Source organism: Hemiscyllium ocellatum, chromosome 19 (assembly GCF_020745735.1).
Source record: "Hemiscyllium ocellatum isolate sHemOce1 chromosome 19, sHemOce1.pat.X.cur, whole genome shotgun sequence".
NCBI lineage: Eukaryota > Metazoa > Chordata > Chondrichthyes > Orectolobiformes > Hemiscylliidae > Hemiscyllium > Hemiscyllium ocellatum.
The window spans coordinates 43,010,304-43,026,250 of record NC_083419.1 but is presented as its reverse complement, the minus strand read 5'-3'; the positions used below and the strand labels follow the sequence as shown (position 1 = coordinate 43,026,250).

General features: G+C 41.2%; 1 protein-coding gene across 4 annotated transcripts in view; it reads right to left on the bottom strand.

Moving 5' to 3' along the window:
* Window positions 1-15,947, bottom strand: part of si:dkey-82f1.1 (DENN domain-containing protein 2A) — a 150,940-nt gene that overhangs the window by 32,083 nt on the left and 102,910 nt on the right. For all 4 annotated transcript variants that reach the window (XM_060839863.1, XM_060839865.1, XM_060839864.1 and 1 more), the window contains 7 exons: window positions 15,715-15,765; window positions 12,498-12,685; window positions 11,411-11,520; window positions 10,273-10,342; window positions 10,074-10,151; window positions 7,011-7,151; window positions 2,979-3,127 (listed from right to left, as the gene is read on the bottom strand). In XM_060839863.1, coding sequence (XP_060695846.1) covers window positions 2,979-3,127; window positions 7,011-7,151; window positions 10,074-10,151; window positions 10,273-10,342; window positions 11,411-11,520; window positions 12,498-12,685; window positions 15,715-15,765 — 787 coding nt within the window. The remainder of the gene's footprint in view (window positions 1-2,978; window positions 3,128-7,010; window positions 7,152-10,073; window positions 10,152-10,272; window positions 10,343-11,410; window positions 11,521-12,497; window positions 12,686-15,714; window positions 15,766-15,947) is intronic.

Sequence of the window (15,947 nt, the reverse complement as noted above, 5' to 3'; positions counted from 1 at the left end):
TTTCAGCTCTGATCTCCAGCATCTGCAGTCCTCACTTTCTCCTCCTACACATAGAAGATTGCATACCCTTTACATTGCTACGCTCTAGACAAAATGAGCAGGCAAAGCAGGGAATATGTTGGTTGATTAGGAGCTGTGAAGGTGACAGCTTTCTTTCAAGCAGGAAGATGAGGATGTTTATCAGGAGGAAAACACTTTCACCATGATAGGCGCAGTAAGCCAGAGCGAACTTACCTGGCACTCGCTTCCAATGGAGGAGAGTTGAGTGAAACCATCATTCATTAATTGCAAATGAATTGATGCTGGAAGAGCATATAGCTCTTGTTTATTCCCAACTGCAGGTGCAACTTTTCAGTTTGTTCTTTCTTCACCTTCCCTGTTGCCCCATAAACATTAAGGGCCCAAATCCTTGGGGAAAGCTTCACAAGAGGAGTGAGATCAGAGTCTCTTGTCCCCTTATCTCTTTGACATTGATACTAACTACCAGTGCCCACAATAACAGAGTGTGGCTCTTTATGCCTCCTGGATGGGCGATGAATATGCCACAGGACCTGGCAGCTGCCAACCTGTCAGCAACAGCCAGACTGATGCAAGCCAGAGGCAACACAGTACCAGATGGCACCCAGTGGACTTCTTCAACCTTTGAACCAGTCTCTGAAAAACCTGGATTCTACTGTTTTCTTCCACTGAGGGAGTGCGGAGGAGCTGGAAGGCACAGGTGAAGGATTCTCACCTCGAGAGGGACAGCAGACAAATATTGAGAGTGCTTGACCATGAGCTTTGGCCAGAGATGAGTGTAGTAGCAGAGATAGAGTGTGTGTGAGGAGAGAAGATATTGGTGCTTACCCTTGCAGAGCATTGCTGAGAGTTCCACCACAGAGTGCAAACAGAACCAATTCTGGAGTGACCTCAGACCAATCTGCCAGGTCTGGCATAACGACCTGCAAACTGGAGAAAACCCTCCTCTCCATCACCCCATCTACCAGTACGTCCAGGTCCCTGACCACAAACCAGCCTGTCAATTTGCTTCTGTTAGCCATAGCACTTGGAGATCCTCATGCACTGGAACTGTGAAGGGCTATTCCTAGTTTGCTGCGTTTGACTTGGTGCACAGCTGAGCTTTTAATATGGCACTGGCAGTGGGAATGCAGAGGATCTCGGCATTGGAAAGCACTAGTGTGTATTTAATGAGGTTAGCGCCATAACGTTGCACAGGAAAACTGGCTAGAGCTCAGAGGAAGAATCCTCCATGAAACTCCCTGAAATTGACACACTGCCAAATTTTGAAAAAACTGTGTCCAAAGAATCTGCTGGATGGAAACTATAGAAAAACAAAACATTTCCAAACAACCTGCTTCAGACCCTTCATTCTTCTTGGCACTTAGAGGAAGCAAATTGTTCATTTGGATCTCAGTCTTTCTTTTAAAAATCTCACCTTTGCTGCATTATATTCCACTTTGACATTGGGACATAGATTGTTGGTGGTTCTGGATGCAATGCTGTCTCTAAACATTAGTAGCCAATTTGTATAGCTCACAGAAGGTGACCTTCAAGCCTATTAAATTAACCAATATTCCTCGAATTCTTGGAAAATAAATCATTAAAGACTTCTAACCCATTGGTTTCCAACCAAGTCGATCAAATTCACTTGGATAGCGAGACACAGAACACATAGCGGTCATTAGAGATTACTTAATGGCTGCCAGTCAATTACAAGACAATGACCCAGTCAAAAATGTTAAAGAATTTTCACAGAAGACTGTTTGGCAGTGACTGGTTGAGGACATCAAGAAGGGGAGTAGTGCGTAAGTGAGGGGAGGTTACCTAGATAGTGCCAATTGTAATATTGCCATCGTTCAAAACCACAAAGTGTTTGTGATATTACTAAATCAAGAGGCAACAGCTTCATCTTCTAAGAATGGATTGGACCATGCAAACTGTTATCATTCAGGATAAATATCATGATGATTTTGGAGCAACAAATAAATGATGGAACTTCCTGCTACCTGCAACTCTGTCTACCTCTCAATTTGTTAAAATGTTTTGATAGTGCCAAGTCTTTTGCATTCGAAGCTTGCAAGTATGCCTTCATTCACTCACGCTTTGCTATTACATGCAATGTAACTGCTTGGCACTCCCATTACAGGTTCCATGCAGACATTTGGATTTTATTGCATCTCATGGGTTACGGAGGATACTTTGGCCCCTTTGTTTCTCTTTTTGCGAGAATGTAACCAACTACAATTGGAAATGAATCTGTATAAAATCTACAGCTTCATTGCTGGCGAAAAAGCATTTGAGTTTGGGGAGAGAAGCTTACAAGGAATCAGACACTGGGTTGTCAACAGACAATTATCAACGTTAGATCTGGATGACATTCTACTTCTGTCATATTTGGTAATATCTACCAATAAACTAGGAACACAAAAATAACAAAACCCTTTGTCATGTGAACTTTGCTCCTTAACAACCCATTCTAGCCTTCTTTCCCTTTTCCAGTTGCATTTCATGAAGCAGACGAGGGAAACATACCTAGTCCCTTCAGGTCTTGCCCAGCACTCCATAATACATGCAGATGGTTTCCACAGAAATTAAAGGGGGGGGAACCTTCCCCTCTAACTGTTAAGCAATTGGAGCAACAAGATTGGTGCTGCACATGCAGCAATAATGTCCAATACTTGTGGTGCAGTATTAACGCAAAAGGTTGTTCCTCAGAATAGCAGCACTACCAGGCCCTCATTAAAGTCTACTTGAATTTCTACAGTTACTATATACACATGTAATGACTAATATACTATTGTCCCTTGTATATTAGATAGTATACATCAGAAGTTAATGAGCAGCAGATATGATTTGGGTTTATTTTTAAAATGTCATAGATGATGAAACAGTTGCTGTTAACTGGTACAGAATCTCCAATTATCTGTTTCTTTACCCTACTATATTTGATTGTAACAACAATGGCTACTAGTTTTTACCTGAGTTTGTCTGCTGTGAAAATCACCCTCCTTTCTAGCAGAAGAGAAGCAAAAACTTTAGTCAGCTGGCGAACAGTCAGTGACAAAAAGAGACACTCAAAGTCTACATGCTCCAGACGAGAGTCCAGGGGTCTGCAGAGCTGGATTACCTGCAGAAAAGGAGAGTTGCCAAATCACTGATTGAGAAACAAAGATATCACCAACTAATAATTTTTGCCAGGTTGTGTTGATGTAACAGCTAGGAATAACCTTGGTTCAAATCAGAACAAATCTGTTTTGTATGGTATGTAACAAGTCACAGAATACAAGAAAGGGAGCTATGCGAGAACGATATTAACAAAATCATTAAGGCATAATTAGAGCACTTTGTACAGACTTGATCAAATCATTGAAGAAAGGATTTGATCACATCAGAGGGGATTCAAAGATGTTGTAGAAATAAGGAGTAAGGGCAAATTGGAATTGTTTTCTTCGGAACAGGGAAAGCTGTGGGGGGAATCTGATTGAGTTATATAGAATTATAAAGAACCCAGACCGACTCAATATAAAAAGCCTATTTCTCTCAGCAGAGAGGTGAATGATAAAGGTATAATAGCATTAGATGAAAGCTGGGACATTTATTTGCTAGCTAGAGGTGTCTGGGGCCTGGAGTTCACTGCTTGAAAGAGTGGACAAGGCTGAGAACCATTACACTTAAAATAAAATCTGAACATGAACTTGAAGTAGTGCAATTATCATGGGTTCGGCCTCAAAGCTGGATTTAGGTTGAATTGATTTTTCTCAACTGACGCAGGCAATGTGAGCAAGTTTTAGTGGGTGGCACGGTGGTTAGCACTGCTGCCTCACAGCGCCTGAGACCTGGGTTCAATTCCTGACTCAGGCGACTGACTGTATGGAGTTTGCACGTTCTCCCCGTGTCTGCGGGGGTTTCCTCCGGGTGCTTCGGTTTCCTCCCACAGTCCAAAGATGTGCAGGTCAGGTGAATTGGCCATACTAAATTGCCCGTAGTGTTAGGTAAGGGGTAAATGTAGGGGTATGGGTGGGTTGCGCTTCGGCGGGTCGGTGTGGACTTGTTGGGCCGAAGGGCCTGTTTCCACACTGTAAGTAATCTAATCTAAGATTTGTAGCTCAGGTTGAGGTTCTGGATGTAGGTTTGATCACTGAGCTGGAAGATTCATTTGTCATCACCAACCCACGGAAACCCAAACATATAAAAAGAAAGTAGGAGTCATCAGCAGTGCTTTGTCTGGATGCTCACTGATGATGTTACCTAGTATGGTGATGAAACGTCTGAAAATGAACCTTCCAGCTCAGCGAGCAAACCTACATCCAGGCAGTGAGAGTTGAACAGCCTCCTTCTGTAGTATAATTTCTGTGATTCTATAATTGTTAGCCAATGTCACTATGATAATATCTGCAAAGTTCAAACAACTTTAAATAGTTTCTGAAAGTAGTTTTGCAGTTTGGCAACATCTTTACGCAAGGTGTGATAACAATTAAAAATGTCATGTCAATAGATGTAAACAACGAAGTAGTATTACTGGGTTATTCATTCACTCCACTGCATGCTTCTTTAGATACAGAACAACTCAACATGATAGTAAACAGTGAAGAAGGTTTTCTAAGATTACAAAGGGATCTTGATGAAATGGGTCAATGGGTTGAAAAATGGCAGATTGAGTTCAATCTGGATAAATGCAAGATATTGCATTTTAGTACAACAAACAAGAGTGGGGTTTATACAATTAACGGTGGGGCTTTGGTTAATAAACAGAGTCTCTGAGGGGTTCGGGTACATAAGTCTTTGAAATTGCGTCACATATAGACAGGCTGGTTAAAAAGGCTTTTGGCACGCTTGCCTTCATTGCTTAGTCCTTTGAGTATAGGAGGTGGGAAGTCATGTTGAGGTTGTACAGGACATTAGTGAAGCTTCTTCTGGAACACTGTGTCCAGTTCTGGTCACCCAGTCGTAGGATGGATATTATCAAGCTGAAGAGGGTTCAGAGTAAAAAATGAGGTCTGCAGATGCTGGAGATCACAGCTGCAAATGTGTTGCTGGTCAAAGCACAGCAGGTTAGGCAGCATCTCAGGAATAGAGAATTCGACGTTTCGAGCATAAGCCCTTCATCAGGAATGAGAAGAAATTTACCGGGATGTTGCTGGGTTTGGAAGGCTTGAGTTATAAAGAAAGCCTGGGTATGCTGGTATTTCTCCTGAGAATGGGAGATTACCAGACTACAGGGCACACTTTTAAGGTGAGATGAGAGAGATTTGAAAAAGACATGGGGGGGCAATTTTTTTTACACAGAGGGTGGTTCTTGTGTGGAATGAACTTGCTGAGGAACTGGTAGATATAGGTACAATTACAATGTTAAAAAGTCTTTTGGATAGGTACATGAATAGGAAAGGTTTGGAGAGATATGGGCTAGGAGCAGGCAGATGGGACTAGCTTAGTTTGTGATTACGTTCGGAATTAACTGGTTGGATTGGAGGGTTTGGTTCCATGCTGTAGACTCTATGACACCTCTCATAGTCTCAAATCCTCATATATGGTTTCAAAGAAGGTTAGTGTATTTCTGGGTCATGTGTTACATACAAAACAAAATCTTAAAACTACTCAATCCTCAAAAACTTTAATTGCATCGGCCAAGTGTGATTCCTGTAGAGAATATGTGGAAACAGTATAGAGTTTCTTATCAAGGCAACAGATGAGTCTCAATTGTTTTGAGTGCACTGCAATGAAAAGATAGACCTTAAGGCATAGGAGCAAAAGTTAGGCTATTCAGACCATTCAGCTGATAAAGTTCTCAACCCTATTCACCCACTTTCTCCCCGTAACTCTTGATCCCCTTGACAATCAAGAACCTAACAATCTCAGCCTTAAATACACTCAATGACTTGGCCTCCACAACCTTCTGCAGCAATGAATTGCACAGACTCACCACCCTCTGGCTGAAGAAACTTCTCCTTATCTCTGTTCTTTACTCTAAGGCTGTGCCCTCGGGTCCCAGTCTCTCCTAGCAATGGAAACATCTTCCCAATGTCAACTCTGTCCAGGCCACTCAGTATTCTTCAAGTTTGAATTAAATCCCCCCGATCCTTTTAGATTCCATCGAGTATAGACCCAGTGTCCTCAAAAGCTCCTCATACATTAAGCTTTTAATTTCTGGGGCCATTCTCATGAATCCCCTCTGAACACACTTCAGGGCCAGCACATCCTCCTTGAGATATGGGGCCAACACAATATTTCAAATGTGGTCTGACCAGAGCCTTATAGAGCCTCAGAAGTCCATTCCTGCTTTCATATTCAAGTCCTCTCAAAATAAATGCCATATGAGGCGGCACAGTGGTTATCACTGCTGCCTCTCAGCGCCAGGGACCTGGGTTCGGTTCCAACCTTGGGTAACTGTCTGTGTGGAGTTTGCACCTTCTCCCTGTGTTTGTGTAGGTTTCCTCCAGGTGCTCCTGTTTTCTCCCATAGTCCAAAGATGTGCAAGTCAGATGCTAAATTGCCCATAACGTTAGGTATATTAATCAGAGGAGAAATGGGTCTGGGTAGGTTACTGTTCAGAGGCTCAGTGTGGACTTGTTAGGCCTCTATTATTGAGGTGTCGTTTGGTGAGAGGAAAGTCCCAGTCTCATGATACTGATCAGTTTGTCATGGACCTAATGGGTTGCCTGAGATACTGTTTGTCACTTCCAGAAGATGGATGATGTCAGCAGGGTAAGAATGGGGATTCTAAAACATTTGATTTCAATATCTGCTTTTAATGGATTTAAAATTTAAGGAAAAGATGTAAACTTTCTTATGTATGCAATGAAGAAATGTAAGAAACATTTCTTGCATGATTCTACATTTTTAATTAAACAATTGAAATGCCAAATAATAAAACTCCATCCTACCAGTTTCCATTTGTGCTCATGTCCCACTTCACTCATCCTACTTTCTCCCATTCTTACATAAATTTTAAAAACTCAGAGCAATATACACCCATCAAGAGATCTGAAAAAAGATCAGAGATTTTCCTTTACCTCATTCCCTGATCCCGGAAGGAAGTTTCTAACCGTGATGGTTCGCCCTGGAGCAGGGAATGGAGCTTCCATAATGCTCCTCATGAATGGCTGAACAAGGGCCGGGGAAATCACTCGGCGCTTCTCCACCTCATCCAGGATCTGTAGTACAGCAGCAAGTATCAGAAATACATTAGCTTTCTGCTCACTGAAGAAAAATAAAACCACTTGTGCTGAACAGACATGGGCATAAATTAGGAAGGAGGAGATAGTGAGGGCTGCAGATGCTGGAGAAGTCAGAGTCAATAAAGTGTGGCACTGGGAAAAGCACAGCAGGTCAGGCAGCATCTGAGGAGCAAGAGAGTAGAAGTTTCAGACTTGACCCTTCATCAGGATAATTAGGAAGAATGAAAAGCAACACCAGTGTGTCAATCATTCCATAGTTGTAGCACTTGTTACATTTATTGCCCTAAAATCCAGGATCTCCATGATCAGGGTAGCTAATACTCCTGCTCTAATATTTTCTGAAGAGAATAATCTCAATAAACACACTACTCAAATAACAGACAGCGTTAGTCTGAGATATGCAAGACAGCTGTAAAAGAATAAATAATTACAACACAACACATTAAATAGTTTACAATTTATACAAATGCTGATTTGACATTGTATGGCAAAGGAGGAGGAGGGGATTGAGCTGGATGAAAGAAATCACAACTTAATTTGCATCACAAGTGATAGATTGAATTGAGCATGTGGAGCCGCAAGAGATGGAGGAGATACTAAACGTGTATTTTACATCAGTGTTTACTGTGGAAAAGGACATGGAAGATATAGAATATAGTGAAATAGATGGTGACATCTTGCAAAATGTCCAGATTACAGAAGAGGAAGTGCTGGATGTCTTGAAACGCATAAAAGTGGATAAATCCCCAGGACCTCATCAAGCGTAACTCTGTGGGAAGCTAGAGAAGTGATGGCTGGGCCTCTTGCTGAGATATTTGTATCATCGATGGTCACAGGTGAGGTGCCAGAAGACTTGAGGTTGGCTAATGTGGTGCCACTGTTTAAGAAGGGCGGTAAAGGCAAGCCAGGGAACTATAGACCAGTGAGCCTGACCTCGGTGATGGGCAAGTTGTTGGAGGGAATCCTGAGGGACAGGATGTGCATGTATTTGGAAAGGCAAGGACTGATTAGGGATAGTCAAGATGGTTTTGTGCGTGGAAAATCATATCACACAAACTTGATTGAGTTTTTTGAAGAACTAACAAAGATGATCGATGAGGGCAGAGTGGTGGACGTGATCTATATGGACTTCAGTGAGACATTTGACAAGGTTTTCATGGTAGACTGATTAGCAAGGTTAGATCTCATGGAATACAGGGAGAATTGGATGCAGAACTGGCTCAAATGTAGAAGACAGAGGGTGGTGGTGGAGGGTTGTTTTTCAGACTGAAGGCCTGTGACCAGTGGAGTGCCACAAGGATCAGTGCTGGGTCCACTACTTTTCATCATTTATATATAAATGATTTAGATATAAACAATAGAGGTATAGTTAGCAAATTTGCAGATGACACCAAAATTGGAGGTGTAATGGACAGTGAAGAAGGTTACCTCAGATTACAACAGGATCTTGATCAGATGGGCCAATGGGCTGAGAAGTGACAGATGGAGTTTAATTTAGATAAATGCGGGGTGCTGCATTTTAGAAAAGTAAATCTTAGCTGGACTTATACACTTAATGGTGGAGTCCTAGAGATTGTTGCTGAGCAAAGAGACCTTGGAGTGCAGGTTCATAGCTCCTTGAAAGTGGAGTCGCAGGTAGATAGGATAGTGAAAAAGGCATTTGGTATACTTTCCTTTATTGGTCAGAGTATGGAGTACAGGAGTTGGGAGGTCATATTGCGACTGTACAGGACATTGGTTAGGCCACTGTTGGAATATTGCATGCAATTCTGTCTCCTTCCTATCAGAAGGATGTTGTGAAACTTGAAAGGGTTCAGAAAAGATTTATAAGGATGTTGCCAGGGTTGGAGGATTTGAGTTATAGGGAGAGGTTGAATAAGCTGGGGCTGTTTTTCCTGGAGCGTTGGAAGCTGAGGGGTGACCTTATAGAGATTTATAAAATCATGAGGGGCATGGATAGGATAAATAGACAAAGTCTTTTCTCGGGGAGTCCAAAACTAGAGGGCATAGGTTTAGAGTGAGAGGGGAAAGATATAAAAGAGACCTAAAGGGCAACGTTTTCACGCAGAGGGTGGTACATGTATGGAATGAGCTGCCAGAGGAAGTGGTGGAGACTAGTACAATTACAACATTTAAAAGGCATCTGGATGGGTATTTGAATAGGAAGGGTTTGGAGGGATATGTGCCAGGTGCCAGCAGGTGGGACTAAATTGGGTTGGGATATCTGGTCGGCATAGACGAGTTGGACCAAAGGGTCTATTTTTGTGCTGTACATCTCTATGACTCTATAAGTGCTACTAATTAGATTAACTATCCAGTCAAAAATGGTAACGTCGTCAGAGCTGCATTCAGCAATGGATAGTTGGATTGAATCACAATAGCCACTAACTGTTAGTTGGAGTGAACATTGGAGTTCCTACAATGTCATATCCTTAGACTTCCTGCTCAAATCAGTACAAAATACATGAAGGACAGGCAGGGAAAGTGTCTGACATACAAACATAATGAACACATAGGCTTTGTTATTGTCTGCAGTGTCATGAAGTGGACACACATACAAGATGGACTTGCTGTGTCCACTTCACCTTAAATAAAGCTCTCAAAGCGTAGCTCAGTAAATGGGTTTTTAGGCAACCTGGAAAAAATATTCTTGGATTGAAGATGAGGTAAGTACTTAGAATTCCTCAAGTATTTTAATAGTATGAGTGAAGCGTGAGGAAACGTACCACAAACACTTTCACAAAGAATTCTAATGGAACAGTTTTTTTGCATTAAGGTTTGGATGACGAAAGAACATAACACCCAGGCACTAAAATCAATAACCAAAGGAATGGGCAAGACGTTGACACAGTTTACTAATCTATGGGGCATAGTAATGTTCCTGATGAATATTCATACCTTGGAAAAGAGGTTGAAGCAGCCCAGCCGGCTGACAATACAGTAAACCTCAGGCAAACGTTTTCCCTTTCCGGTGGGCTACAAGGAAGATTAGAAAATGAACCCTTTAACGAGTTATAACAGTGTCTTATTGTCATCAGAAACAAACAGCAGTTAAATATCAGTTAAATTTTATTGAAGGTTTTAAAGGCAGTCCTACCAATAGGCGCCGGCAATAACCAAATCGTCTGCTTCCATCTTCTCCAGTCAAGACAAAAGAAAAGGTCTCACTGTTACCATGGAAAACAAGGAATCTTGGTTAGAATACTCAGTACTATTGGGAGCAGTATCCCTATTAAACACACAAGCAGAACTCAAGGTGAAAACTAGCAGAGTGCTTTACAACAAATGTTGGAACTGGTGTGAAGGAGCACTAGGATTTTAATAGAGTCCAACATATCCATTCCAGGCTATACTCCGACCTATCACCATCACCCCCCACCTTCATCTACCAATCACATTTTTAGCTACCTTCCCGAGCCCCACCACCCCTCTCATTTATCTCTCATCACCCCTTGCATGACCCCCATATTCCTGATGAAGAGCCTATGCTCGAAACATCAACTCTCCTGCTCCTCAGATGCTGCTGACTAGCTGTGCTTTTCCAGCACCGCACTTTTTGACTCGAACAAAAATAGCATCCAGATAGAAATAGAAGAACCAAGGCTTCATTTCCAATAGAGAAATCAGGTAAAATGTCTCACTTAATACACATTGCACCAGTACATAACAACCATGAGACACCTTCATTGCATCATTGTATTACTCATTTAAAACCACATCAATTAGTGGGCTATACTTAAGTCCTAAGTTAGTAGTGATTCAGCAGTAGCGCTTCTACCTTAGACAGTCAGAAGGTCATAGGTTCGAGAGTTCAGTAGATCATTCAGGTTGACGCTTGATACTGCAGGGTGGGCTGCACCATCAGGGGCTATATCTTTCAGGTAAGATGCTGAACCAAGTCCTTGAATTCAGAAGGTCACATGCCACTGGCTAGAAAGGTACAGGGGAGTCCTCCTGTTGCCCTCCCAAATATTTATTCTTCAACCAACACCATATTATTTGACTGTTTATAATGCTATTTCATACTAAGCATTGTTTAATTGATTTTAATGGTGAAAGAGGAACAGCAAAAGAAAACTTTGTAAAAATTAACATATGAAGCATTTCATTAAATAGAATAGACGAACACACACCCTTTACGAGATATTGGTCTCAATTTCCCTACCACACCAACCCATTTCCCTCATCCAGTAGTTAAGAGGTTATAATTGAATCTAGTCCACTAACATGCATACCTAGCAAATTCAGAAACAGGAACCCAGTCTTTGGCATCAGGGAAACAAAACTGTGGGATAACTTTTAACTGATCTTCCGTTTCTCGCATGAACTTGAATGGTTTATCCAGCTGAACCAGAGAGAAAAAGATCATATTACACACCAGACTATATTCACATTCTTCATTCCATACACAATGATGCACACGTAGAGATTTGCATATTTCAAATACATATAATTACAAACACGTATATGTGATACTCATCAGCCTCCTCATTCTACATCATGTCTCATTATTCATCTCTCCCTATAAAATATCCCAAATCTTCCTGACACTAGGGAATATTACATTGCCTCTGGGAAACACATCAGTATCACATCATTACTGAATCATCAGAAGGGAGATCAATAAATTCATTACAGAAAACCTAGCCAAATCTTCAATTTTCCCACTGTAGGATAGTATTTAATTCTCCAGGTAATATGCCTTTTAAAATGATACTGGTGTCCATGCTGAAGGTATGTGATAAAAAATATTTACTGTTTTATAAAATAGCTAGTCATAATATTTTGGATTTCCTTGCTTCAGAATTCACTCCAATTATGTCATTAGCACAGATCAGTCATTTAGGTCTTTAATGGACTCCAAAATTACTCATCAGTCTGGTAGCCAGACTACAGATGCTTGACTCTGGGATAAAATGGTGCTCGCAAAGTAAATAGCATTCCCAAACGTTCTGTTGTGTGAGGTGGTTTAAGCTCAAATCCCAGACTGAAGTTCGAGCTACAGTGACTGTTCAAAATAAACACAGCTATTCAGGGAAGCGATTGCTTCAATAAATCAGAAGGAAAGTTTGAAATGACAGACGTCTGCTGTGTGGTTATGTGTTAAGAGGGGCACTTGAAACAAATTAAACTTCCTGAAATTTTCCTTTCTGTTTAATTTGTGAATGTTGAGTCAGTGATGATGCTTCCCCAACTAAATGTCATTACAAGAGAAATTCCAGGAATTATTTTTAAAAAGCTGTAAACTGTTCCACATCCCAGAGCATTGGAGCAGAGTGGACAAAAGGTCTCTTCCTCCTCTAAATCAAAACAATTTCTTACCTTTAGGGGGAACTGTTGGGTAACCTCAGGAATATACAGACTACTTCCTTTCTTCATGTGGAGAGCAACCACCACAAAGAACTCAAATAATTGCCACTCCTGGAATTCGATGAGATCTCTTTCTAAAGTCCGATAGCGACCCTTTTGTTTCAGCATAGACTTGACCAACACAAGGCGCTGGCTGTGAGCTATGGATGGGGAGAAAGTGGAAATTAATTTCATTGTATTTGATGATCCATCATTTCATAATCTCAGTAACTGAGGTGAATATGAGCATTTATTTAGAATACAATAATGTCTTGTTCAAAGTCAACTGCAGCATTTATTCATGGATGTAACCCAAGTATTATAGATTGGTCTGAAAGAGTCTGAAAGGGTTAATACTGAGGAATAGCGTAAGCATTACCTGCTATGATGATGTCACATGGACTTGATGAGAGAACAGTTTAGGATTCCAGAGGAGTAAGGCGAGGTCATGGGTTCTCATCTTAAACTCTGTATCTATGCCTAAACTATTGTAATTACAATTAAATACTTTAGCCCAAAACAACAGTTTCCTCTTGTTAGACCAGGAAGTGATTTACCTTGGCCAAACTAGACCAAACTGACTCAACCCTTAAACAGTTTGGTGGTGAAGGGCAGGCTCAGTTTAGCTGTGGATTTGATTTCACCGCACATACCACTATTCAAAGGTGAACGTGCTTGACTGCGTTAGATCACTCAACTTGGCCATACTTTATCATCACTTGAATTTATTAAACTCATAAGATTTTCCTACACCAATGTATCCTCAAACTGACTAGAAGCTGTGCAGCTAAAGTTTACTGACTCATATACAGAGTACAGAGTAGATCATTAACTTTACAGCACAGGTTTGGTGGGCCGAAGGGCGTGTTCTCATGCTGTAGTGCTCTTTGTTCTTTTAAAATTCTAACTTCATTTCCAACTCTCGGCTCTTCACCTCCAGGAAGGGATTATGCTAATCGGTCAGGTGTTCTAATTTCCAACTAGATGAACATTGATTTACCCTCAGGCAAAACTCCAAACTCAAGTCTATAAACAGGGAAATGAACCTAAACGTTGTCATGCACAAGTTTCTAAAGGTTCACAATCAGTTTCGCAAGGTTATAGAAAAAGCCAGTAGAGTATTGGTATAAGTAAAGACGACGGAATAGAAACATAGATTATATAGTGGCCAGTGGGTGGGTGGGAGCATAGTGTTGTGAGGCTTACTCATAACACGACAGCACAGAACAGTTTGATGAGCCAGCTGATTTTACCTTGTAAATGAATTGTGTATATTTGTAAGACTTACAAATTTCAAATCATCTCTGGCCTCTGAAGTAGCCAATTCTCTGCCTTACTTTTGGCAGCTATGTCTCAGCTACCGTGTGATGATGTGGAGATGGTCTAGATTAGAGTGGTGCTGGAAAAGCACAGCAGTTCAGGCAGCATCCGAGGAGCAGTAAAATAGAAGTTTCGGGCAAAAGCCCTTCATCAGGAATACAGACTGAGAGCCTGAAGGGTGGAGAGATAAGTGAGAGGAGGGTAGGGGTAGGGAGAAAGTAGCATAAAGTAGAATAGGTAAGTGGGGTGGGGAATGAAGGTGATAGGATGGGGGGAGGATGGAGTTAGGGGAGAGGGTGGAGTGGATAGGTGGAAAAGAAGATAGGCAGGTAGGACAAGTCATGGGGACAGTGCTGAGCTGGAAGTTTGGCAGGACATGCTTGAAGATCTTCAGGGCAGAGGAAATGACCTGGGAGTTGCAGTGGGAGAGGGACTCCCTGAGATTCTTGTAGAGAGAGGAGGAAAACGTCTTCAAGACAGGCATCCTTGTAAGAGGATTCACAGTAGGGTTAAAATCAACCAGGTAAAAACAATGACTGCAGACGCTGGAATCCAGAGTCTAGATTAGAGTGGTGCTGGAAAAGCACAGCAGTTCAAGAGATGCTAGATTTAGACCGGGAGCTGAACTCTTAAAGCTTGTGATTTCAAATGAACCTGTTGGACTATAACCTGGTGTTATTTGATTTTTGACCTCAGCTATCTAGCCCCATGGTCAGAAATTGCCTCCTTAAATGACACTACTTCCACCTCTGTCTCTTTTCTTATGACCATACTTCAAACCTCTTGGACTACAATTTCAGCTAGCCCTCCTAATATCTCCATCTTCAACTTTACATTTTTTTGATTATACACACGAAGCACCTTGGAATATTTTCCTACATTGAAGGAGTTATGTAAATGCAAAATGCTGTTTGTTGAAGCTACGCAGTTGGCAAAGGTTGTAATTGAAGAAGGCTATTGATCTTTGAATTTTCAATCTACCCCAGGAGCCCTGCAGGCAGTCAGTCGAGTCCAGGTTTACCATGTTTTACCTGGGATTCTGGTGCTCTAACACTCCCTCAATTATTTGAGACCACAAGGAGGCAGCTACCATTTGTACAATAAGTTGATACCAGTTAGTGAGCTAATGCAGTGACTGCCAGAAAATCTATGAAAATTGCAGGGGCAATTAAAAGAGTTGAAAAGCTAACAAGGCCTGCCTGACAGCACAAAGTGTTCTGAACAAGGTAACAATGTAACATTTGGTCAAAACAGCTAGCAGTAGCTGAGCTGCCATGAGACAAAAAACAAATTCAAATTCGGCCAATCAGTTCAAATTATGCCCCAAGATACCAAACTCCAACAAGTTTGAATTTAGTATTTTAATAATATTAAAACTAATGAAATGATCCAATGTTTTGGGGTATAAAACTGGATATTTTTGAACAGTTGAGAGAGAACTGCCGAAAGACCAACACATGTAGGCTGCTAGCTCAACAGCTCTCGGAGAGGTACCTGTCTGTGGGGAGTCTGTGCCACACAATATCGAAACCAATCTGGAGAGAATCTATAGAGGAAACTTGGCAAAGCTGGCTGGTTTTGAAAAATGTTTTTTTTTGTAAATCTTAATTGAGATTTTGTTAAAATTGGACTAGTATTGTAGAGTGGGAGGTAAAAGATAGGTTTAGGAGAAAGGAGTTGTAAATATTTGTTAGTTTTAATATTCTCGGTTGGACTTAAAGAATAAAGTAGTCATTTTTTACTTTAAATATTTACCTTTGGGATAGGTTTTCGCCTCTCGAGTTTTAACAGATTACAACATGAGGGTGAATCTTTTCTGTGTTGCTGATTTAAGATAGCAGAGGGGTTTACTCCATGTTGTAACACTTACCTTTAAGTTTTTCTTCAGTCTCACTATCAGTTTCACTATTTTCATCTGTAACTGAATTGACATAAGAAGTCATGTTAAGGAAGGTCTTTTGATACAATGTTAGTTTGTAACTAAGGCAACACAAAGTTCATCATAAATTTCAAATGTACAGTAGATATACAGTAGGGGCAACATGGTGGCTCAGTGGTTAGCACTGCTGCCGTACAGCACCAGGGTCCCAGGTTCGATTCCAG